The sequence below is a fragment of the Bos indicus genome, chromosome 9 (assembly GCF_029378745.1).
Source record: "Bos indicus isolate NIAB-ARS_2022 breed Sahiwal x Tharparkar chromosome 9, NIAB-ARS_B.indTharparkar_mat_pri_1.0, whole genome shotgun sequence".
NCBI lineage: Eukaryota > Metazoa > Chordata > Mammalia > Artiodactyla > Bovidae > Bos > Bos indicus.
In genome coordinates, this window is record NC_091768.1 from 50,615,157 (window position 1) to 50,640,720 (window position 25,564).

A 25,564-nucleotide genomic window follows, 5' to 3' on the forward strand; every position below is an offset into this window, starting at 1 on the left:
GTTTTAAAAGTTTATATAAAGTTATAAAATTGAATTTCAAACTATTAAATAGATTTTTAGTTTTATAGCAAAATAAACTGTAGATTCTAGTTTACAGTATGGGTGAGACCATGGAGATGATCTGGGAAATAACTCCAAGGACAACCATACATCACATAGCTGCTAGTCCTTCCAGCACAACTTGTGTTTAAGCATCATTGGAAAAGCCTTTTGTTGATACTTGTAGAGGAAAATTCTGTAAGCTAGTTTTGCTTAACTGAAGCAAACCAGTGGGTGCTCAAGAGACTTTGTTTCCTCTTGGTATTAAGGCAAATCACTCTTTGTTGTCGAACTGATGTGAAAGCAAACTCACTTTACTTTTTCCTGGGATCTCACTCCAGCAAATAAAACACATGCTAATAAATGTTCTTTTGTGCAGAGCTTTCTGCCTTCAGTTGGGAGAGAGATTGAGAAGGGAGCTCTGAAGACAACTGATAAATTTGCAACCACTTAGGAGGTAGTCAATATTTTAGTAAGAAGCCATAAGGAAAAGGCCATTACTGAGCAGTAGATTTCACTAATTCACCAATCTGACTCTGTCGGTAAAAAATGTGCAGTGATTTTTTTTTTTGCCTTTAATGTTGGAAATTTAGCATTGTTCTTACCCAAGGAAAGGCTGTTGCTGCTGCTGCTAAGTCGCTTCAGTCGTGTCTGACTCTCTGCGACCCCATAGACGGCAGCCCACCAGGGTCCCCCGTCCCTGGGATTCTCCAGGCAAGAACACTGGAGTGGGTTGTCATTTCCTTTTCCAATGCATGAAAGTGAAAAGTGAAAGTGAAGTCGCTCAGTCGTGTCCGACTCTTAGCGACCCCATGGACTGCAGCCCACCAGGCTCCTCCATCCATGGGATTTTCCAGGCAAGAGTACTGGAGTGGGGTGCCATTGCCTCCTCCGAGGAAAGGCTGTTACACAGAAGTAAAATGTAAATGATTGCCTGTTCTAATTCTTAAGTGAAGTTGCCTAGCCTGAGTGACTTAACCGTTCCCTGCTACATACTGTGTGCCCTGTCTGGAATATTATCAGGTCACTCACGGAAAATAAAATTTTCAATTTAGATTTCGGGCCCTCTGACATTTGAGTGCCTTGAAAGGGGGAACAATATTCCCCTTAAGAAAGAAATGCTTCGGACCTTTTGTGATTCTCTTAGGGTCAGTGTCTTCTGGATAGGAGTATAAATGTCCTTGGGAGACATCTGTTAAGTATGAAATAATTAGAGCTATACAGGAATAAAAGCTAGCTCATGCAGCTCTAAGTGGCTGCTTGAAGGTGGTCTGATGGCTGCTTTGAGAGGTCATATAGGATTAGGCATAGTGAAACATGAGAATGCAAGCGTTCTATAGTCTAACTGAAAGCCTAGTTTGACATTGAACGTGAACACTAATTACAGCCACACATCTATAATATCCACCACAGTGACCATGACTAAGATGCCTCTCGGAACCTTTCTGTTGAGGATCTTTTGTGGGAGGGACCGGAAGAGAGGCGAATCCGTTCTGTCGTGATGTGGGGAGGAAGCAAGCTAAGCTCCTCCGGGAGTCGATTTTTAGGAGCACTTCGATCGGGATTCCAGAGCACACAGGTTGACTCTTCTCGCTTAACTACGTCGGCGGGTGAGTGTGTGTATGTTTGTGTGTGTGTCGCGCTCACGAAGCCCTTGGAGCGGACAGATTGTTCTGCGCAGACGCGGTAGAGGACGGCCCGCTGGGTTCCACACGGGTTGCGCCAAAAATCTGTGTCTTCGGTGGTAGTCCTTCTTGTGTGTTGAACGCCCGGCCTAGGCTCTTACCCTCCCTTTCCCAGAGGCTGGGAAAAGTAGCTGAAGACTAGTGGTCCTGGCGGAGGCGAGCGAAGGCCACGCGGTCTGCCGCCGTATATTCAGTGACCTTTGTCTTATTTTCATTGAGCTCCTTCCCTAGTAGCCGGCGACAACTGTGTTGCTGGAGTCGCAGGGTCTTTTGCTTTTTTTCTTTTGCCTCAGCGGGAAAGGACACCAACTGTGTTATAGTTATTGATCGTCTTGTATTTGTGTTTTATTTGCACATATCTTGCCCCTCCCCCTTTTTTCCCAGAGTATAAGGCAGCTATTCTGTTTTTTGATGAATAGGTTAATTCAACAAACTGCGAAAATAAGATAAAAAAAATACCTCACTGAACCTGATGCTTGTAGAAGACAGTTTGATTATTTAACTCCCAGTATTAACCAGAAGGTTAAGTTCATCCTTTGCATGAAACTCATTTAACAAATAGCCTATGCGAGGCACTGAATTTTAAAGAAGTGATAGCTAAAGGTCATTTTAATAAAATGTTAGTTGGAGCTAAGATCAGGTTATAAAGAACAAAAACTGGGAAACTTAAAGGCCTCCAGCAGAATTGAAAAGTTGTGGGAGTTCTCTGGTGGCCTAGTGATTAGGATCCCAGTGTTTCACTGCCGTGGACAGGGTTCAATCCCTGGTAGAGGACTGAAATTCCACAAGCTGTGACCCAAGCAGTTTAAAAAAAAAAAAGAAAAGGTGTTACTGTCAATACAGTGAAAAGTAATGCTGCCTCAATAAAAATCATAGTTCAAATCAAAGTGAAGCCACGTGGTAAATGATTAAATGTAGTGTTAAAAAGGTGAAGACCTAAATAGATGTTTCTCTGAGGAAGACATTTGGGTGACCCACCATATGAAAAGCTCAGTATTGCTAATTATTCAGTTCAGTTCTATCGCTCAGTTGTGTGCGACTCTTCCCGACCCCATGAACCACAGCACACCCCGCCTCCCTGTCCATCACCAACTCCTGGAGTTCACCCAAACTCATGTCCATTGAGTTGGTGATGCCATCCAACCATCTCATCCTCTGTCGTCCCCTTCTCCTCCTGCCCTCCATCTTTCCCAGCATCAGGGTCTTTTCCAGTGAATCAGCTCTTCACATCAGGTGGACAAAGTGTTGGAGTTTCAGCTTCAGCATCAGTCCTTCCAATCAATATTCAGGACTGATTTTCTTTAGGATGGACTGGTTGGATCTTGCAGTCCAAGGGACTCTAAACAACACCACAGTTCAAAAGCAACAATTCTTCAGTGCTCAGCTTTTTTTATAGTCCAACTATCACATCCATACATGACCACTGGAAAAACCATAACCTTGACTAGACAGACCTTTGTTGGCAAAGTAATGTCTCTGCTTTTTAATATGCTGTCTAGGTTGGTCATAACTTTCCTTCCAAGGAGTAAGCGTCTTTTAATTTCATGGCTGCAGTCACTATCTGCAGTGATTTTGGGACCCTAAAAAATAAGATCAGCCACTGTTTCCACTGTTTCCTCATCTATCTGCCATGAAGTGATGGGACTGGATGCCATGATCTTCGTTTTCTGAATGTTGAGCTTTAAGCCAACTTTTTCACTCTCCTCTTTCACTTTCATCAAGAGGCTCTTTAGTTCTTCACTTTCTGCCCTAAGGGTGGTGTCATCTGCATATCTGAGGTTATTAATATTTCTCCCAGCAATCTTGATTCCAGCTTGTGCTTATTCCAGCCCAGCGTTTCTCATGATGTACTCTGCATATAAGTTAAATAAACAGGGTGACAATATACAGCCTTGACGTACTCCTTTTCCTATTTGGAACCAGTCTGTTGTTCCATATGATCTTGCATATGGGTTGAGGGGTTTCAGTGTCAGCAGGATGATCAGGGATGAAATGATGTACTTGAACGTGGACGAGATGAAGGAGTGAGGTGTGTTGATAACCTGGAAAAGATATGCGACAGCAGCAGTTGTAAAGACCCTGAGGTGGAGGCATGTCTGTTGTGTTCAAAGAGCAACAAGGACCCTGCAATTCCACTTCTGGGCATTTATATGGAGAAAAACTTGATCTGAAAAGAAACATGCACCCTATTTTTCATAGCAGCACTGTTTCAATAGCTAAGATGTGGAAACAGACTAAGTGTCCTTTGACAGATGAACAGAAAAAGATGTGGTATATATACACAATGCAGTGTTATTCAGCCTTTAAAAAAATAATGCCATTTGCAGAAACATAGATGGACCTAGAGATTGTCAAACAGTGAAGTAAGTCAGACAGAGAGACAAACATCACATGATACTATTTATATGTGGAATCTGAAAAATTATATAAATGAAACTTATTTACAATACAGAAATAGACTCACAGACATAGAAAACAAACTTACAGTTACCAAAAGGGATAGCAGGAGTGGGGTAGGAGGGAATCAGTAATGAGTTTGGAATTAACATATACACACTAATATATGTTTTATATATATATAAAAAATAGAAAAACAATAGGAACCTACTGTATACCACAGAGAACTATATTCAGTATCTTGTAATAACCTATAATGGAAAAGAATCTGTAAAAGAATGTGTATATGTTCATATGTGTGTATATATACATACATCTGAGTCACTGTCTGTACACCTGAAACGAAGACAATGTGGTAAATTAACTACATGTCAATTTTAAAAACAGTAAAAAAAAAACAACTACAAATCAGCTTGTATTATGAACTTGGAGATATACAGCAAGAATAGAGATATATTAAAATTTTAGCAGTGATTATGTGAAGTGGAGTTGGTGATCTATGATTTTATCATTCTTTATATACTTTTTGTAATTTTTCAGTAAGTATGTCTTTTATAATCAGAAATTTAGAAAACATACAGTGTAAACATTTCCAATTTGGGGGGTTGGACATAAAAGAAATAGATATTTGGGGTCAGGGAAACTTCTTAAACGAGGTATTTAAGAAGCTGTCTTAAAGTTGTCCAGTTGTAGGAGTTGGAGTGGCCAGAAGACCAGCTTGACTATCTGTGAGGAGGTTTCTCAGAAACTGCAAGGTGTTGCTTGAGAAGTATGGTGTGGATAAAGGGCTACAAGTGAGGGCAGAGAATGGCCAGGGATAAGACAGGAGACATTGTAGGTCATGACAAGTACATGAAAGACCACACACACCTCCTGGGATTGACTTTATCTTGAAGAAGTGGGAAATTACTAAAGGAATAACATAATCAGACTTGTTTTTAAGAAATAACACTTGGCATCTGTGTAGAAAGTGGAGTGGAGGCTCAGGGAGGCCTAAGAGTAATCTAGACAGTGACAAATGCTGGAACTACAGCATTGGCAGGTAAAGGGCTTCTGCACTGTTAGCTAAGTACCCGAGAAGTGCTGATAAATGACTTTTTGAATAAATAAAATAAAAATTTCCCTATTCCTTTGAAATTTCAAATACCAGAATGTCACAGTTTCAAGATAAAGAAGGAATTGATACGGGACTTCCCTGGTGGTCCAATGGCCAAGACTCCAAGCTCCTAGTGCAGGGGGCCTGGGTTTGATCCCTGGTCAAGGAACTAGATCCTGCAGGCTGCAACTAAAGATTACTCATGCCATGATTAAGACTCAGCACAGCCAAATAACTTTGAAGGAATTGTTAGCATCTGTTAATACAAACTTGATTAGTTTCTCTCAGTTATGGCTAAGCGATTTTTAAGGCTGTTAAGAATTCTGGCCATACTGATGACTGAAGGCCTAATTATCTAGAAATGAGATGGGGTGAGAGGGAGATAGGGGTCATCACTGGCTAGAGAGCAAGGACTACATTAAAGTCTTTGAGGGTCAGTTTCATGATAATACCTTATACAGTTGACCCTTGAACAATACAAGTTTGAATTGCACCAGTTTTCTTAAATGCAGATTTTTTTTCCAGCAAATATGTACTCCAGTTACCACACTGTCTGAGGTTGGTTAAATTCAGGCATGTAGGATGGCAGATACAGAAGGCTGTCAACAAAGTTATACCTGGGTTTTTGACTGCGTGCATGCCTTGACACCCATAACCCCCAAGTTGTTCAAGGGTCAACTGGAAATTCTTATCTATGTATCACAGTTTACATAATTCTCTTCTTTTTTAAAAATATTTTTGTGATGTGGACCACTTTTAAAGTCTTTATTGAATTTGTTACAATGTTGCTGCTGCTTTTTTTTTTTTTTTTTAAACTTTGGTTTTTTGGTATTCCTTCCCCAACCAGGGATTGAACCCACGCCCCCTACGTTGGAAGGCAAAGTCTTAACCTCTGGACCATCAGGAAAGTTCCACTTAATTCTCTAATAGCTCATTTACCTACCTAAAGAAATAAAGGAGTTGATAGTTGACCTGGGTCTTAAAAAGTAATACAGCTAGCAATGATGGAAGAGAGAATAACATGAGCAAAAGCCTAGAAACACAAACTTTTTTTTTGAGAACACTGAAGTTAATTTGGGCCAGACTGTAAAGTCCTATAAGACAAAATTTGAAAAACATAAAAATCTCAGGAGAAGAATGTTCGAGACTATGAAAAGGCAAGACATGAAATATAAATAACCATTTGTCTTAGTTCCACTACTACAACAAAATACCACAAACTAGGCGACTTATAAACAACAATATTATTTTTCACAGCCCTGGGGACGGCAGAGTCCAAAGTTTGGTGTCTGGTGAGTGCTCACACCCCTGGTTCATAGGTAGATCCTTTTTACTCTTTGCAGTCTTTTTATATAAGGGCACTAAATCTAGTCATGAAAGTTCCATCCTTAAGACCTAATCCTGCCCAAAGACCACCACCTAATACCATCACCTTGGGGGTCAGGATTTCAACATATGTATTTGGAGGGACTATTCAGCCTGTAGCACTACTGGGGGCTTCCCTGGTGGCTCAGATGGTAAAGAATCTACCTGCAATGTAGAAGACCCAGGTTCAATCCCTGCGTCGGGGAGATCTCCTGGAGAAGGGAATGGCAACCCACACCAGTATTCTTACCTGGAGAATGCTATGGACAGAGGAACATGGCAAGCTATAGAGCCAGCACAACTAAGTGACTAACCCTTTGCCTGTAGCACCATTAAACTTAAAAAAAAGACACTTAACTTCACTCATGATAAAATGAAACTCTACTGAGATACCATTTTCACCTATTGGATTAGCAGAGATAAAAAAGTTTGATAATACATTGCATAGGTGGCTATCAACATATAATCAGTGTGGGAAAACCATCCCTAGTATCTCATATTACCCATGCAATTGCATTGGTTCAACATCTGTGAAGGAAATTACAAATTTATAAATACACATGCCAGTTGACACAACAATTCTTGGGGTTTTATATGCAGGTAGTCTCAAAAATGTATGAAGTTACCTGTGTAATTCAATCTTATGTTTTTGGAGTAGCACAAAATTAGAAATAGCCTAAACAAACATCCATTAGTAGAGCACTGCTTAAATACATGATGAAATATAGCCATACAGTGGATTACTGTGTAACTCTAAAAAAAGGAAGTTCTTATACGCTATTGTATAAAAAATCTTCAAGATACATCAGTACCTGAAAAGAGCAAGGTACAGAAGAATGAGTATACTGTGCTACAGTATTTTGTATAAAAGGAGAGAAGTTGATATACAAAGATAAACTATGTATAGAGTATCTGGATGCTTACAAGCAAATCTAGTAACATTGGTTGCCTCTGGAGAGGAAAATTGGATAGATATATAGTCAGGAGTAGGAGAGTCATTTTGTAGCTTTTTAATTAAATTTTATTTTGAAATAATTAGACTCAGAAGAAGTTACAAAAATAATACAGAGAATTTCCGTATGCCCTTCACCCATTTCCTCAGTGATAACATCTTACACAACCATATTATTGGGCTGGCAAAAAAAGTTTGTTAGGACTTCTACTACATTGTATGGAAAAATCCAAATGAACTTTTTGGCCAATACAATACGTTGTCAGAGCCAGGAAATTGACATTGGTATGATACCATTAACTAAACTACAGTCCTTATTTGGATTTCACCACCTTAACATGTACTCCTTGGGTCTGTGTGTGTTTGTGTCACTATGCATAGAGATTTGTGTAATAATCACCACAATCAGGATATGGAACTGTCCCATAATCACAACAAAAGTCCTGGTACTGCTACATTATAGTCAGATCCTACCAGCAGCCTTAAACCTTGATCTGTTTTCTGTTACATTATATTATTTCCATTATAATTTAGCCATTTCAAGAGTTTTATATGAATGGAATCATACAATATATGCATTTGGAAAAAATTGTTCTGTACTCAGCATAAATACCCTTGAAATCCATCCAACTTTCTGCATATATCTATAGTTAACTCCTCTTGATTTCTTAGTAGTATTTCATGATATGAATATGCCACAGTTTGTTTAACCATTCACCTACTATATGATATTTTGATTGTTTCCAGTTTGGGGCTGTTATGGATTAAGTTTGGAGAAGGCAATGGCACCCCACTCCAGTACTCCTGCCTGGAAAATCTCATGGACGGAGGAGCCTGGTAGGCTGCAGTCCATGGGGTCGTTAAGAGTCGGACACGACTGCTCGACTTCACTTTCACTTTTCACTTCCATGCATTGGAGAAGGAAATGGCAACTCACTCCAGTGTTCTTGCCTGGAGAATCACAGGGACGGGTGGGCTGCCGTCTCTGGGGTTGCACAGAGTCGGACACGACTGAAGTGACTTAGCAGCAGCAGCAGCAGCATGGATTAAGTTGCTATGAGAACTGATGTACAGGTTTTTGTGTGGATTAAATTTTTACTTCTCTGGGATAAATGCGCAGGAATGCAATTGCTAAGCTGCAAGATAAATATGTTTAACTTTATTGAAAACTGCTAAACTCCTTTTCATGGTGTCTGTACCATTTTACATTCCTACTAGCAATATATAAGAGATCCAGTTTTTCATATCTTTGTCCACACCTGGTCATATCAAGGATGGTTAAATTTTAGCCAATTTGAGAGGTATGTAGTGGCTTTCATTTGTATTATTCTAATGGCTATTGATACTTAATATCTCTTTATGTGCTTATTTGCATCTGTATATCCTCTTCTAAGCACAGAAGAATTGATGCTTTTGAACTGTGGTGTTGGAGAAGACTCTTGAGAGTCCCTTGGACTGCAAGGAGATCCAGCCAGTCCATCCTAAAGGAGATCAGTCCTGGGTGTTCATTGGAGGGACTGATGTTAAAGCTGAAACTCCAATACTTTCGCCACCTGATGCGGAGAGCTGACTCATTTGAAAAGACCCTGATGCTGGGAAAGACTGAGGGCAGGAGGAGAAGGGGACGACACAGGATGAGATGGTTGGATGGCATCACGGACTCAATGGACATGAGTTTGAGTAAACTCTGGGAGTTGGTGATGGACAGGGAGGCCTGGTGTGCTGCAGTCCATGGGGTCACAAAGAGTTGGACACGACTGAGCTACTGAACTAACTGACTGATCCTCTTTAATGAAATGTCTTTTTATACCCATTTTATAATACCCACACCCATTTTTTAACTGTATTGCTTATTGTGTTTTGTTTTTTCTGTGGGAGATTTTTGTTTGTTGTTTTTGTTGCATTTTACTGTTTACTGTTGAGTTTAGAGTATATATTCCAGATACCAGTTCTTTATGAGATATATGTTTTGCAAATATTTTCTCCCATTCTGTTGACTTGACTTTTCTTTTTCTTAACAAGGTGTTTTGCAGAGCATAAGTTTTGAATTTTGCTTAAATCCAATTTAATCAATATTTTCTTTTATGGATTGTGATTTTGGTGTGAGATATGAGAACTCTGTGTGTAACTCTAAGTCATGAAGATCTTAAAAGTTTTATAATTTTGCATTTATATCATTTTGAGTTCAGGTTTGTGTAAGATGTGAGATTTAGGTCAAAATTTTCTTTTTTGTTGATGAAATTTAATTGTTTCAACATCATTTATTGAAAAGACCATTATTCCTCCTTTAAACTGCTTTTGCACTGTTGTAAAAAAATCAGTTGGGTAAACTTTTTTTGGGGGGTGGGTCTGTCTTTGGACATTCTTTTCTTGCACTGATATTTGAGTCTGTGTCTCCTCCAATACCTCACTTCCTTGGTTACTGTAGCTCTATGATAAGTCCTAAAATTAGGTATTTGATTCTTGCAATTTTATTCACCTTTTCCAATATTGTTTTAGTTATTCTGTCTCTTTTGCCTTTTTATATAAATTTTAGAATCAGCTTGTTTATAACTACCAAAAAAAGACTGTTGGAATTATGATAGAAATTGTGTTGAACATATAGATGAATTTGGGGAGGATTTATGTTGAATCTTCCACTCCATGAACATCATATGTTTCATCATTTATTAGGTTATCTTTGGTTACAGACCTCTGAACATGTTTTGCTGGATTTATACAGCAATGGAAGTATTCTTTTTTGGGCTGATTTTAAATGAAAGAACATTTTGAATTGTGCTTTCCAGTTGTTCATTGTTAATGTGTAGAAACCATTGACTTTTTTTGTTAAATTTGTAATGTCCTAGTAGTTTTCTTTGCTCTAAGGTCTATTTTGTTTAAATGTTTATTGAACAACTGTATGTTTTGCTGCAGAGTAATTCATGAAGTAGGCGCTTGTGTAAATTGGAACTTGTAAACTGGATAACTATTTATTTTCAGATATATATATATACATTATACATTATGTATATATTATATATATAATATGTATACATTATATATATATATATGCACATTTTTTTCCTCTGTAAAGAGTATTGAGCATATGTATAAATCAATTTCATGTAGCTAATGTGAAAGTGAGAGAATTTGAATTAGTTTTGATAAATAATCTCAAAATTAATATTGGGGCTTCCCTGGTGGCTCAGAGGTTAAAGAGTCTGCCTGCAATGCAGGAGACCTGGGTTCAATCCCTGGGTCAGGAAGATCCCCTGGAGAAGGAAATGGCAAACCACTCCAGTATTCTTGCCTGGAGAATCCCATGGACGGAGGAGCCTGGTGGGCCACAATCCACGGGGTTGCAAAGAGTTGGACATGACTGAGCGACTATATATACATATGTATACATTATATATATGTGCACATTTTTTTCCTCTGTAAAGAGTATTGAGCATATGTATAAATCAATTTCATGTAGCTAACATGAAAGTGAGATAATTTGAACTAGTTTTGATAAATAATCTCAAAATTAATATTACTCTAGCTTAAAAGGTAATGTAGTTTTAATTTGAATGTAATTTTTAATAATTTTTTACAGCATTATGTGGATATAAAAGCAAATGCATGAAAAACTTTAACACAAGCATTACTTATTTTTGCTAATTATAATTTCAGGAATGTCTGATTAGAGTTAGATAGCAGACTGCAAGATTTTTTTTTATATAATTTAGAATAAAATACAAAATTAAGAAAAAACCCCTTTTGTTTGTCAATTGTAATACAAGATTGCCATATAAAATCGTTTCTTCAGTTACACACATATCAGGGATTCACACTGTACAATGACATATAGTTTTCTTTTTTCAGTTTATCCAAAGAATCAGCTCAGTTGGATTCTACAAATCAAACCATGGGTTTTCAATGAAAACAGAATCATGTGGTTCAAATCCTATAGCATAACTTTTGCCTGCCTGAATTGGATGAAAAGTTATAGGTAAGTTTATTCATTACTGTGGCAAATATTTACACAATTATGTATAATAATAGTTTTGTATTGATTGTGTTTAATAAACTGTCAGTATAGCTCATGTGGTTTGATTAAGGTTGATTAAGATGCTTAGTCACTCAGAGGTGTCCAACCCTTTGCAACCCTATGGACTTAGCCCACCAGGCTCCTCCGTCCGTGGGATTCTCCAGGCAAGAATACTGGAGTGGGTTGTCACGTCCTTCTCCAAGGGATCTTCCCAACCCAGGGATCGAACCCAGGTCTCCTGCGTTGCAGGTGGATTCTTTACCATCTGAGCCACCAGGAAAGGCCTTAAGGTAGCTTTTGTTTATTTAAATATTCTTATTTTTCCAACAAATTTTAAATTTGAAAAATTTCAAACCCGCAGAAAATTTGGATATAGTATAAATCCAGTGCTCACTTTTCATCCATATTCAGTGATAGCTTTCATTTTTAATTTAAGACTATATTACTTGGAGAACTACTTTTACTTCCTCGTAATATCCTTATGACAAGACACAAATAACACATTGCTTAAATCATAAATGTTTTGGGTGCAACATAAATATATAGTGGTTAAGTATACATTCTAGATAGTAAGATTGAATCAAAGTAATACCTTCATGTATTCATATATTATAAACCAGTTTCTAACCTTGTGAAAAATATTGCTTAGAGTTAAGGTATGAGCTCTGTTTTCCAAATGCATGCTTCTACTTCTCATAAATGAATGAGTTCCTTTGAGATTGGATGTCTGTAAAATCATTCTTGATCAACTGAGCAACCACCTGCTGTTCTCTATTGTAAGTTAGTCCTTCACTACCCAGGCTTTGCATGAAGCATGAAAAAGAGGGTAATATTCATAAGATAATGTTAAAGAAAAGTGACATTTAATTCTTAAAAGGATAGTGAGTAATCAGTATAGAATGTACTCTGTGTAGCTAAGAAAAACAAAGTACAAATTTAAATGTCATTACCAATGCTAACCTAACAACCTATTCTGTTACCCAAGAACCTCTGGGGGATTTTTCTATCATGTGCTTTGATATGGGACCTGGTGTAGTGTCTGTGTGATCCCTATTTAGTCCCTATTTGATCCCATTTGATTTAAAAAAAATTTAGGTGAACTGTATATTCTTCTAGCCCTTCCCCTTCAGATTATTTGTTTGACAGATGTTTCCTGAGCACCCACTATGTTTCAGAAACTGTGATCAGTAAATAGTTACTACTACTACTCCACTACTACAGCTGCTACTATTATGTGACCCAAAAGTCCAAGTTTTATAAAGTTTCATTTTTGTTGTAACTTACTTTGAAAGCAAAGTAATTTGTTTTATATATATATATATATATGCACTGTAATTATAAGAAAACTTGTTTTGAAATATCAGAAAATGAACAATATATGTGTTTAGAATCTAATAAATTATAAATTAGAGTATCTTTCTACTTAATATATCCCATGCTGCATCTTTTTAAATGGTAATTTTTGCCTGGCTCTTCTTAATGACCTCTTAGGCTCCCTTGGACAAGACCATACAGTACTTCACGAACCACTGTAGACAAGAATGAGATGAAGACCTTCCTGGCCCTGGCTCACAGGTGGTGGGACGAGCAAGGAGTATATGCACCTCTTCATTCTATGAATGACCTGAGGGTGCCGTTCATTAGGTAACAATCCAGAAATTCTAGGCCTTTTAAAATACAGCTCTTTTCAATAATTCATTTTCTTTCAAGTTCATTTTTCTCTTGGTTTATGCCTAGGTTCAAAGAACATTGCATTTTACGTTTGCTTTGGAAATTAGGAGGATTCTCTTCAGTGTCCATTATTCAAAACTATTAATTTTTTTTATAACACCACTTAAATTCTAGACTACTTTCATAAATTAACTAGAAGTATTTTTGGTTATTATCAAATTAATTAGAATTAAATCCATATGAAAAGGAATTATGATCCTATGGCATCAAGGTCATTTTATAGCATCTTTGACATTTAGGAAGTTTGATAAAAGGAATGCTACTTAGAAAGTTCAATTCAACAAATTTTTTGAGAACTTAACCTTGTACAGAGCTTGGGGTCTAGACTCTGTAAGAGTATAAGAGCTGCTGAGGTATTCATCATTCAAAACATAGTTCATGTATTTCAGGAACTTAGAGTTTGCTAGGGCAAGGGTTCATCAGAACCCACCTATCACAAAATTGCTTATTCGTTCTTCTGTCCATGCCTTTATTCATTCATTAAACATTTTTCAGTAGCCGATAGGGCAAAGCTCTGTGATCGACCCAGAATATCAGATCAGACTGCCCTTAAGGAACTTCCTGACTGGTTTTGCTGGTTGATATTAGTGCAGCAAGAAGGAAACTACTGGCGTGTTTTTGCTACCACTGAATTAGCGGATCCAGAAACACTAAGGCAGAGAAAAGCAGAAATGTCATTCTGTTAAGCTCAATCAGTGGTTCTCAAGATTAGCCCTGGACTAGCAACATCAGTATCACCTGTGATTTTGTTACAAATACAAAATTCTCAGGTCTCATGAGGGACCTACTGCTTTGGGGGTCAGCAGTCTGTGTTTTTGGAGAAGGCAATGGCACCCCACTCCAGTACTCTTGCCTGGAAAATCCCATAGATGGAGGAGCCTGGTGGGCTGCAGTCCATGGGGTCGCTAAGAGTAGGACACAACTGAGCGACTTCACTTTGACTTTTCATTTTCATGCATTGGAAAAGGAAATGGCAACCCACTCCAGTATTCTTGCCTAGAGAATCCTAGGGACGGGGCAGCCTGGTGGGCTGCTGTCTGTGGGGTCGCACAGAGTCGGACATGACTGAGGTGACTTAGCAGCAGCAGTAGTCTGTGTTTTAGGAAACTTTCCAGGTGATTCTGATGCATACTTAGCTTGAGAACCACTCTATTCCAACCACTGTGACTCTCTTAGTGAAGACATCACACTAAATAAGACCATCCAGGGCAGTCCAAATTATGGTTAGAAGTGTATATTTTGTTCTAATCATAATTAAAACCATTGAAAGGGAGCAGTATGATTTGAATTATGATGTAAAGAAGTCATTTTGTCCAATGTGTGAAGAATAGATTGGACTTCATTTGAAATGGGTCCTTTCTTTTCTAACATTCCGGAGTTATCTCCTTAACCACTATGTAGGTTTTTCTTAGAAATCAACTAATTTGAATAGCAATAAAAGATATCCTAAGATGTCCTTATTACATAAAATATTTATTTTAATATAAGTATAATTAGAATTCCAACTATAAGTATAATTAGAATTCCAAGTGTAATTAGTAGTCCAACTTAAAAGTTTAGTTTATGATATTTTGGCTATATGTATCTGTGTGTGTGTATGGGTGTATATATGTGTGTGCTTACATTTGTGTATATGGGAAAGTATTATTATGATTATCTTAGAATTAAGTTTACTTGATTTGGATGCCTGTTTATGTGATCATAAAAACACCACTAACTTAGAAGATTAAAGGAGACTCAATTTAGAAGAGAATATAGACAAATTCTGAAAATACCTATCTCCAGTCTGCTGCTTCTCAGCCCTGTAAAAATAGCCTATTTGTTGCTAATATGAAATGAATCTAGCAAATACTAACAGTGTAGCTAGTAAATGTCTCAGGTGACATGATATCTCAAGTGAATAAAATTAGGTTAATCTAAATGAGATTGTTTTTAAAGGTTTTCTTTAGATTATTACTAAAGTAATAATTGAGTCATAATTATTACTAGATTATTTCAAGAGCTTTACTTTAAACCTCCTGCTTTTGATTACTAAAAATGTTTTATAAATTAAGCATAATATCATTTTATGCTGAAAATAAAAGATTTTTTACCCCCCAAATCAATAGTCTTAAATAGATTAAAAACAGTTTAATATTTCTTTGAAAATTATACACTTTTAAGACTTTATTGATAAAATTAATAATCTGTTTTTATGTATTTTGAATTTTTTTAAAGAGACAATCTTTTAAGAACAGTTGCTACTCACCAGCCAGGAAAACCTTTGTCTGGGATGAAGATTCTTGATGTTGGTTGTGGTGGTGGATTGTTAACAGAAGTAAGTGATTTACGGCTTTCTTGCCATTTTTAACTGGGAAAAAAATTGAGATGTGGGTTTATGCCTCTTTTATCCTTTTTTTTCCCCACTTACTTTATTTATTCATTTTTGGCTGCACTGGGTCTTCACTGCTGCATGGGTTTTTCTCTAGTCGTGGTGAGCAGGGGCTACTCTCTAGTGCTGTGCAGGCTTCTCCCTGTGGTGGCTTCTCTTGTTGCAGAGCACGGGCTCTAGGGCATGCGGGCCTCAGTAGTTGTGGTATGGGGGCTCCATAGCTGCAACTCCCTGGCTCTAGAGCGCAGGTTATGGCCCTCAGGCTTAGTCGTTCCAGGCCATGTGGGATTTTCCCAGATCAGGGATTGAACCCATGTCTCTTGCATTGGCAGGTAGATTCTTTCCCACTTAGCCACCAGGAAAGCCCCTCTTTTATCCTTTTAAGAAATAATATTGTTCATTTTTTAAAAATGGAAAAGTATAATGTTTTTAATATTTTTATGATTATAAAAGTAATACATGCTTTTTTTTTTTTTTTAATACATGCTTTTTACTTCCTTAAAAGTATATAAATATTTCAGAAAAGTGTAGTGAGGAATTTTTTTTTTTACACAAAAATGAAGCACTGATGAAAATAAATAAATGGGACCTAATTAAACTTAAAAGGTTTTTTACAACAAGGGAAACTATCATCAAGGCAAAAAGATAACCTACTAAACCTACTAAATGGGAGAAAGTATTTGCAAATGATATGATTGATATGGGTTTAGTATCTGGTCCCATCACTTCATGGCAAATAGTTGGGGAAGCAGTGGCTGACATTTTTTTTTCTGGGCTCCAAAATCACTGCAGATGGTGATTACAGCCATGAAATTAAAAGATGCTTACTCCTTGGAAGGAAAGTTATGACCAACCTAGACAGCATATTAAAGAGCAGAGACATTACTGTGCCAACAACGGTCTGTCTAGTCAAGGCTATGGTTTTTCCAGTGGTCATGTACGGATGTGAGAGTTGGACTATAAAGAAAGCTGAGCACTGAAGAATTGATGCTTTTGAACTGTGGTGTTGGAGAAGACTCTTGAGGGTCCCTTGGACTGCAAGGAGATCCAGCCAGTCCATCCTAAAGGAGATCAGTCCTGGGTGTTCATTGGAGGGACTGATGTTGAAGCTGAAACTCCAATACTTTGGCCACCTGATGCGAAGAGCTGACTCATTTGAAAAGACCCTGATGCTGGGAAAGATTGAGGGCAGGAGGAGAAAGGGATGACAGAGGATGAGATGGTTTCATGGCATCACCGACTCAATGGACATGGGTTTGGGTGGACTCCAGGAGTTGGTGATGGACAAGGAGCCTGGCATGCTGCAGTTCATGGGGTCGCAGAGAGTTGGACACAACTGAGCGACTGAACTGAACTGAACCAAAATACATTAAAGCTCATACACCTCAACATCAACAAATAAACAACTTGACTGAAAAACTAGCAGAAGACCTGATAGACATTTTCCCAAAGAAGACATTCAGATGGCCAACAGGCACATGAGAAGATGCTCAACATCCCTAATCTTCAGAGAAATGCAAATCAAGACCACATTGACATATCACCTCAAACCAGTCTGAATGGCTATCATTAAAAAGTCTACAAATAACAGATGTTGGTGAGGATATGGGAAAAGGGAAACCCTAGGACACTGCTGTTGGGAATGTAAATTGATGCGACCAATACAGGAAACAGTGGGGAAGTTCCTCAAAACACTAAAAATAGAACTGCCAAATGACTGAGCAGCTCTCCTCCTGGGCATACATCTGAAGAAATGGAAAACTAATTAGAAAGGATACAGACAGACCAGTGTTCAGAGCAACATTGTTTACAAGAGCCAAGATACGGAAGCAACCTAAGTATCCATCAATAGATGAATGGATAAAGAAGGTGTGATACACAACACACATAAACACACACACTGTAGTATTATTCAGCCATAAAAAAGAATGAAAATTTTGCCATTTACAACAACATGGATGGACCTAGAGGCTATTACACTTAGTAAAATAAGTCAGAGACAAATACTGTATGTGGAGTCTTAAAAATAAACAAATGCATATAACAAGACAGAAACAGATTCACAGATATAGAGAACTAGTAGTTGCCAGTGAGAAAAAGGAAGTGGGGAGGGGCGAGATAGGTATAAGAGGATTAAGAGGTACAAACTAGTGGATATAAAGCAAATAAACAACAAGGATATATTATATAGCACAGGAAAATATAGCTACTATTTTATAATAACCTTAAATGGAGTGTACTCTATAAAACTATTGAATCACTGTATGATTATATACCTGAAATTAATATAATATTGTAAATCAACTATACTTCAATTTATAAAGAAAGAAAAAAAGCACTGGTCATTCAAATAGTTTTGAAAATTTTGTTGTCTCTTTCCTCCCAGGATATTAGTCAGTTGCCACTGGTTTAAATGTACTGATAAGCTGTCCTTTTGCACTTGCTTCAGTATCAAAATGTTTGAGTCTTGCAGGCTTTGGGGGCTCTCCCCTTTTTAGGTGCTCTAGAGTTCTTGGAAGAATACTTATTCTCCCTGTGAACAATATTTGCTTTCAGTTCAGTTCAGTTCAGTCGCTCAGTCGTGTCCAACTCTTTGCGACCCCATGAATCGCAGCACGCCAGGCCTCCCTGTCCATCACCAACTCCCGGAGTTCACTCAAACTCATGTCCATTGAGTCATTGATGCCATCCAGCCATCTCATCCTCTGTCGTCCCCTTCTCCTCCTGCCCCCAATCCCTCCCAGCGTCAGAGTCTTTTCCAATGAGTCAACTCTTCGCATGAGGTGGCCAAAGTACTGGAATTTCAGCTTTAGCATCATTCCTTCCAAAGAAATCCCAGGGCTGATCTCCTTCAGAATAGACTGGTTGGATCTCCTTGCAGTCCAAGGGACCCTCAAGAGTCTTCTCCAACACCACAGTTCAAAAGCATCAATTCTTCGGCGCTCAGCTTTCTTCATAGTCCAACTCTCACATCCATACATGACCACTGGAAAAACCATAGCCTTGACTAGACGGACCTTTGTTGGCAAAGTAATGTCTCTGCTTTTCAATACGCTGTCTAGCTTGGTCATAACTTTTCTTCCAAGGAGTAAGTGTCTTAATTTCCTGGCTGCAGTCACCATCTGCAGTGATTTTGGAGCCCAAAAATATAAAGTCTGACACTGTTTCCCCATCTATTTCCCATGAAGTGATGGGACCAGATGCCATGATCTTCGTTTTCTGAATGTTGAGTTTCAAGCCAACTTTTTCACTCTCCTCTTTCACCCTCATCAAGAGGCTTTTTAGTTCCTCTTCACTGTCTGCCATAATGGTGGTGTCATCTGCATATCTGAGGTTATTGATATTTCTCCCGGCAATCTTGATTCCAGCTTGTGCTTCTTCCAGCCCGGCGTTTCTCATAATGTACTCTGCATAGAAGTTAAATAAGCAGGGTGACTATACACAGCCTTGACGTACTCCTTTTCCTGTTTGGAACCAGTCTGTTGTTCCATGTCCACTTCTAACTGTTGCTTCCTGACCTGCATACAAATTTCTCAAGAGGCAGGTCAGGTGGTCTGGAATTCCCATCTCTTTCAGAATTTTCCACAGTTTATTGTGATCCACATAGTCAAAGGCTTTGGCATAGTCAATAAAACAGAAATAGATGTTTCTCTGGAACTCTCTTGCTTTTTCGATTAGCTTAGAGTAAATTTTGTAATCTTCTATTAGCACAATAACTTTTTGTTTCAATGCTGCATGGTAAGCAGACCTTTGAAAGGTATTTTAAGTAACAGTGTAGGTAGGAGTCAAATATCAGTGAGGATCTAGGGGTGTGTCTTACTGTCAAGGTCATAACAGGCAAGTTGACAGTGAGGTTAACAGAGACCTTTGATGCATAACTAAGTTTCCATATGCATAGAACATGTGTTCTTCATATGGCAGTGGGCTGGTTTCTTTTGACATCAATTATAAAATTTCAGGAAATGTAAAATATGTGAAAATACATCCCTTAGAATCAAGAATATGAGGTGTATCAAATGGTAAGTGAGTACACTTTTACTGTATGTGTTCTCTGGCTTTTTCAGTGTATTATTACAGATCTTATGTCTCCAAGTTAAAATAATTTGATTTTCACTTTTAATTTGTTAACTAAGGACTTATAAAATAAATGCTGTGCAGTGTTTTGGTCAAAATTAAGGCTGTGTTTAAAAACTTAGGCATGTCATGGACGTGATCAAATGTCCATGGTTGAAAGAGGTTGAAAGAATTGGCTGTGAAGAGTCGTTTCTAGTCAGTCACAGGAGAAACTATGGAGAGAAAATGTTCCTTAGAGAATTTGAATACTACAAAATTTTGCTCTTTTTACAATGACATGTTTCATTTATTGCACTTCGTAAATATTTTAATGTTGTACTATATGCCTATAAATATATCTAGAGAATGTAGACAAAAATTTCCTTACTATTCGTAAGTAGTTCTTAATAAGTTTTTTGTTGTTGAGATTATTGTTCTCACTTTTAAGCTTTTTATTATGGAAATTATCAAACATATAAACTAGAGAAAATGGTATATTGAACTTCCACATACCCATAAACGATCTCCAATAATTCCCCTCATGCTTAATCTTGTCTCCTTTTTGAGAAGGTTTTTATTGCTAACGTGTTCTGTTTTCTTCCTGAGGGTAACGGTTTTTTATGCCATTAGCCTCTAGGGCGGCTTGGGGCTTCAGTCATTGGAATCGATCCTGTGGATGAGAACATTAAAACAGCACAGCACCATAAATCATTCGACCCAGTCCTGGATAAGAGGATAGAATACAGAACGTGTTCCCTGGAGGAGATTGTGAAAGACACTGTAGAAACGTTTGATGCTGTCATAGCTTCTGAAGTTGTAGAACATGTGATTGATCTAGAAACATTTATACAGTGCTGCTTTCAAGTGTTAAAGGTAAGACTTGCAGAGTTTACTTGTTTGTTTTTTCTTTTGAGTATATGTATGTATCCATAGCAATAAATGTTTTATAATACTTGAAGCCAGGAAGACAGAATTTGGGGACAACATCTCTACTAGAGATTATTTCTGCCTCTCAGCTTGCCCTGAGTCCTGGGGTTTTCCAGATTCAGTATCTTGATGTCCAGGGATCCTGAAAACTCATGGTATTGAACACTGTAATACAAACAATAGATTTACAGTGGTATTTTTCCCTTGGTATAATTTGGATTAAATACCTAATAGGCATTGAATGACAATTACTAAGAAACTAATTTGGATTAATACTTTAAAATAAAAAACATAATTAGCATAAACTGGTTAGCCAGCATTTGTTAAGTCACTCTATATACATGACATGTGTAATAGTTACCAGCTTTAAAAGAAGGAAAGAAAAGTGAAAGTGTTAGTCGCTCAGTTGTCTCTGACTCTCTGTCATGGACTATACCCTGCCAAGCTCCTCTGTCCATGGAATTCTCTAGGCAGGAATACTAGAGTGGGTAGCCTCTCATTTCTCCAGGGGATTTTCCTGACCCAGGGATGGAACCTCAGTCAATTGCATTGCAGGCAGATTCTTTACCATCTGAGCCACCAGGGAAGCACTTGATACAAATAATCTCATTTGATCTTACCTACAACCAGGTGAAGAGGGTAAGGCAGGCATTCTGAACTCCTTTGACCTGGAGAAGATCAGAATTCGAGAGATGTCAAAGGTCACATGGTCTTTAAGTCAAAGTCACTAGGCACTTACGTGGGACATAAGGCTACATCTTTTTATTTCAAGTCTGGTTCTTTCCATTACATTATTTTGCTTATGTAACTTGCCACAGACTTAGTCCTCTGAAGGTGGTTCCAGTTCTGTTGTTTATATATTCAAGAGGTAACCCCCTAAGTTCAAGAGCTCAAAGGATTAAATGCTTAGCCTTTATCTAAATTTGTTGCTGTTGTTCAGTCTCTAAGTTGTGTCTGACTGTAGTGACCCCATGGAAGGCAGCACGCCAGGCTTCTCTGTCCTCCACTGTATCCATGATTTTGTTCAAATTCATGTCCATTGAGTTGGTGATACTATCTACTGTGTCATCCTCTGCTGCCCCCTTCTCTAAACAGAGCTTTTAAAATATACTTTTCCTTTTAAAATAATTTTACATTTATAGATGTTGCAAAGACAGTACACAGGGTTCCTATTCCCATGTGTCCTACTGTTAGCATCCTACATAGTAAGGGTAGGAATTGGTAAGAGCAAGTGTGGTACCCAGGGCATGATGTCCGGGGCAGCACTCACTAGTCAGTGCCAATCCTGCATTTGACACCCCGGAGAGGGAGCACCCCCTTGGGTTTTGTGCTCTAGGCATCTCACTTGCCTCACCACAGTCCTAGCCCTGAATATAGCCCATGGTATATTTTTCAAAGCTACAAAATTAATATTGATGTTATACTATTAACTACACTACAGACCCTGTTCAATTTCATTCATGTTTGCACTAATGTCGTTTTTCTGTTGCAGGGTCCAATCCAGGATTCTGTGTTGCATTTAGTTACCATGTATCCGTAGTCTCCTTCAGTGTGTGTTGTTTCTTGATGGTGTTCCCTCTTAAATGAGCCTTATTAGGCATAGGTCCTATTTTCCAAGCAAAACTCCTGAATTATTTCTTTTTGTGTAGTGCCTCAGTCAGTATGTATGGATGGAGAGTCTTTCACATATACTAGGAATACTGGCAATGTGGAATTTCAAACTAATTTTTGCTTTAATGGAAAGCTTATTTTTTAAAAAAAATAAATAACCAATACTCACCACTGTTTCCTTAGAATAAGATTTTATGAAACACAGATTGCTACTGCTAAGTCGCTTCAGTCGTGTCCAACTCTGTGCGACCCCATAGACGGCAGCCCACCTGTCCCTGGGATTGCCGTCCCTGGGATTCTCCAGGCAAGAACACTGGAGTGGGTTGCCATTTCCTTCTCCAATGCATGAAAGGGAAAAGTGAAAGTGAAGTCGCTCAGTTATGTCCGACTCAACGACCCCATGGACTGTAGCCCACCAGGCTCCTCCGTCCATGGGATTTCTGGAGTGGGGTGCCATCTCCTTCTCCAGAAACACAGATTAGATATTTATAATTGATTTTTCCCTTAGCTCTATTGAGATATAATTGACATATAAGTGATTTTGAATGATATTTTAGAATACTAAAGTTTTACAGAGAAGTGTTACAATGTGTCATGAAATAGTGTCTGATATTTTAGTTTTAAGGGTACATCCCAATATTTCAGGGCCTTTTCTCATCATTTTTATTTTTGGTTTGGAGTGGTATTTGAGATATTTTCATATATATATATATATATATATATATATGTATCTTAATATGATTATCTTGGAGGGGCATTTTATCTCCATCAGATGCTAATTAGAATGTTTAAAAGAGCCATTAATGTTTTTGCCATTTGTGGGAGTAAATATGCACGTGTGCGTGCTAAGTATGAACTATAGCCTGCCAGGCTCCTCTGTCCCTGGGATTTCCCAGCCAAGAATCCTGGAGATGGTTCCCATTTCCTTCTCCAGGGGATCTTCTGGACCAGAGATTGAACTCTTCTCTTGTTTGGCAGGTGGATTCTTTACCACTGAGCCACTTGGGAAGCCCAAACACTTTTCATACCTTAATCATTAATGCTTTTGTCAGAGAACACTCACCGGCCTTGCTGGCCTGCTCAAGCTGTGGGGCTGTGTGCTGTGCCAAACAGTTCAGGCAGGCTTGGCTTCCCCCGAAGAGAAGGCAGTGTTGACACGTTAAAGCATCAGTGTGGACATGTAACAAGGACGAGCAGCCTCATCTCATTTCTGTACTTTTATTATAAAGTGCTTGGTATGTACAAAAGAGTGTATTTAATATAAACATAAGTCATAGTAACATATGATTTTAGGACTTAGTTGTAAGCACTGTTGCATAAACTCAGTAAGTGCATCTATAGAGGACTGCCTATAACAACGAATTTCCCAAGAGGAAAATAAATATTATTTTGGTAAATTATATTTTATTTACACTTGTGTATCTTAACTGCACTTAAATTATTTGGAAGGGAGGAGGAGGGCGAGGGAAGCCAAGCTTTTATCTAGCTGATACTCCTGACATATAAAATTTTACTTCTGTTCATATTGTTTTTAGCCTGATGGTTCTTTATTCATTACTACAATCAACAAAACCCAGCTGTCCTATGCCTTGGGAATTGTTTTTTCAGAGCAAATTGCAGGTATTGTACCAAAAGGTACTCATACCTGGGAGAAGTTTGTTTCACCTGAAAAGCTAGAGAGCATTCTGGAATCAAGTAAGTATTAAAAATATTTCCAATTTTCAAGGCCTAACTGTACTTTTGAAAGTGAAAGTCACTCAGTTGTGTCCAACTCTCTGTAACCCCATGGACTATACAGTCCATGGAATTCTCCAGGCCAGAATACTGGAGTGCATAGCCATTACCGTCTCCAGGGGATCTTTCTGACCCATGAATCAAATCGAGGTCTCCTGCATGGCAGGTGGATTCTTTACCAGCTGAGCTCCCAGGGAAGCCTTTTAATGTGCCAATGATTATTAATCACAGAACCTAGTACTGAATGAACTAGGCCACTCTTCTTTGGATGTTGGTTATCTCTCCTCAACTAGATCATAATTCCTTAAAGTTAGGATTAGGTATTACATACCTCTTCTCTCTCACCTGTGGCACCTAACCCAGGGTCAAGCAAATCATAGACGATCAATGAATCCTTTTTGGCTATTTAGCTCTCTCTTGTTTAAGGATTAGGTACAAATGTCTTTTATTTACATATCCTCAGTTTGTCCTGTTGAGGTCATTCTTGAATCAGCTTACCTTACATATTATCTGTCCTGATTCCTTCCAGTGTGTGCGTGCAGGTGTGCGCGCGTCAGTCGCTCAGTCGCATCCAACTCTTTGCCATGTCAGTTATATTTTGAACTTGTCCCTTTTTATGTAGTGTTTCATACCAGTTACAACATGCCTTGTAGCATGGTTATTTTGGTATCTGTAATATCTTTCTGGCTATAAGTTCCTTGAAGACAAGACTGTGAATCCATTTTTGTGCTCCCTGTAATTCCTAGCCCTACTTTACACCTCCTGAGGACTTGATTTATCTGTTGAATTCCTGTCAAGTAACAACATTGGTCTGTTCATTTATTTGGCATTTAGTATTCCTCTGGAGTATTTAGACTCATGTGTGTTTCATGCTTTTTGTTCATATAACAGTATATCAATAAACTTGATTTTACTATTTGTTCAATGAAATGTAGTAATTTCTGCAAGTTAACATTGTTGGAAATGAAGCTGAAAAAATATTTTAAAGGTGCTTGATTGGAATAGTCACTTGTTGGCAAGTATTTTCTAATAACAGCCAACATTTATCGAGCACTTACCCAATTCCAAATATCATGTTCTGTTGCAGTAAAGAATGAGCTGTAATGGTTACAAAATATTTGTGTCTGTTGAGTTAGAAATCCCCCCTTTTTTTTTAATATGGAGAGTTGTATGAAACTCTTGGCATGTAGAAGGTAAATATTTGTTAAATATACTCTGTTTGATATATATTTTTTAGATGGTCTGTCAGTTCAAACTGTGGTGGGAATGCTCTACAACCCCTTCTCAGGTTACTGGCATTGGAGTGAAAACACTAGCCTTAACTATGCAGCTCATGCCCTGAAATCCAGCCTTCAGGAACAACCAGCACCTGCCGAGTTTGCTTTAAAGGGGGAAGCAGAAGAGCTCCAAGCTGAAGCCTCCACCAACTCAGGTGTGCAGGAAGACCTGAAGAAATGAAGTGTTTCTAAGGACTATAGTATAATGGCTTGAAAGTCTGATGTTTACAAATACACAGAATATATACTGTTTGTTTTTTGAGACAGGATCATAAAGAAAAAGTCAATAAAAAGGGCTAAAACCTTGGATAAAA

General features: G+C 38.1%; 1 protein-coding gene across 1 annotated transcript; it reads left to right on the top strand.

Moving 5' to 3' along the window:
- The first annotated feature begins 983 nt into the window (after positions 1 to 983).
- Positions 984 to 25,564, top strand: COQ3 (coenzyme Q3, methyltransferase). The gene is made up of 7 exons (XM_070796038.1): positions 984 to 1,649; positions 11,381 to 11,507; positions 13,038 to 13,190; positions 15,495 to 15,594; positions 20,332 to 20,574; positions 23,775 to 23,934; positions 25,211 to 25,564. The coding sequence occupies exons 1-7, from the start codon at positions 1,541 to 1,543 to the stop codon at positions 25,429 to 25,431; spliced, it is 1,113 nt and encodes a 370-aa protein (XP_070652139.1). The 5' UTR covers positions 984 to 1,540; the 3' UTR covers positions 25,432 to 25,564.

Bases quoted from the DNA above. Each gene is read 5' to 3' on its own strand.
- COQ3 (XM_070796038.1), top strand. From the start codon at position 1,541: ATGTGGGGAGGAAGCAAGCTAAGCTCCTCCGGGAGTCGATTTTTAGGA. The intron at 1,650-11,380 runs GTGAGTGTGTGT...TTCTTTTTTCAG, and splicing joins TCGCTTAACTACGTCGGCGG to TTTATCCAAAGAATCAGCTC. The intron at 11,508-13,037 runs GTAAGTTTATTC...ATGACCTCTTAG, and splicing joins AATTGGATGAAAAGTTATAG to GCTCCCTTGGACAAGACCAT.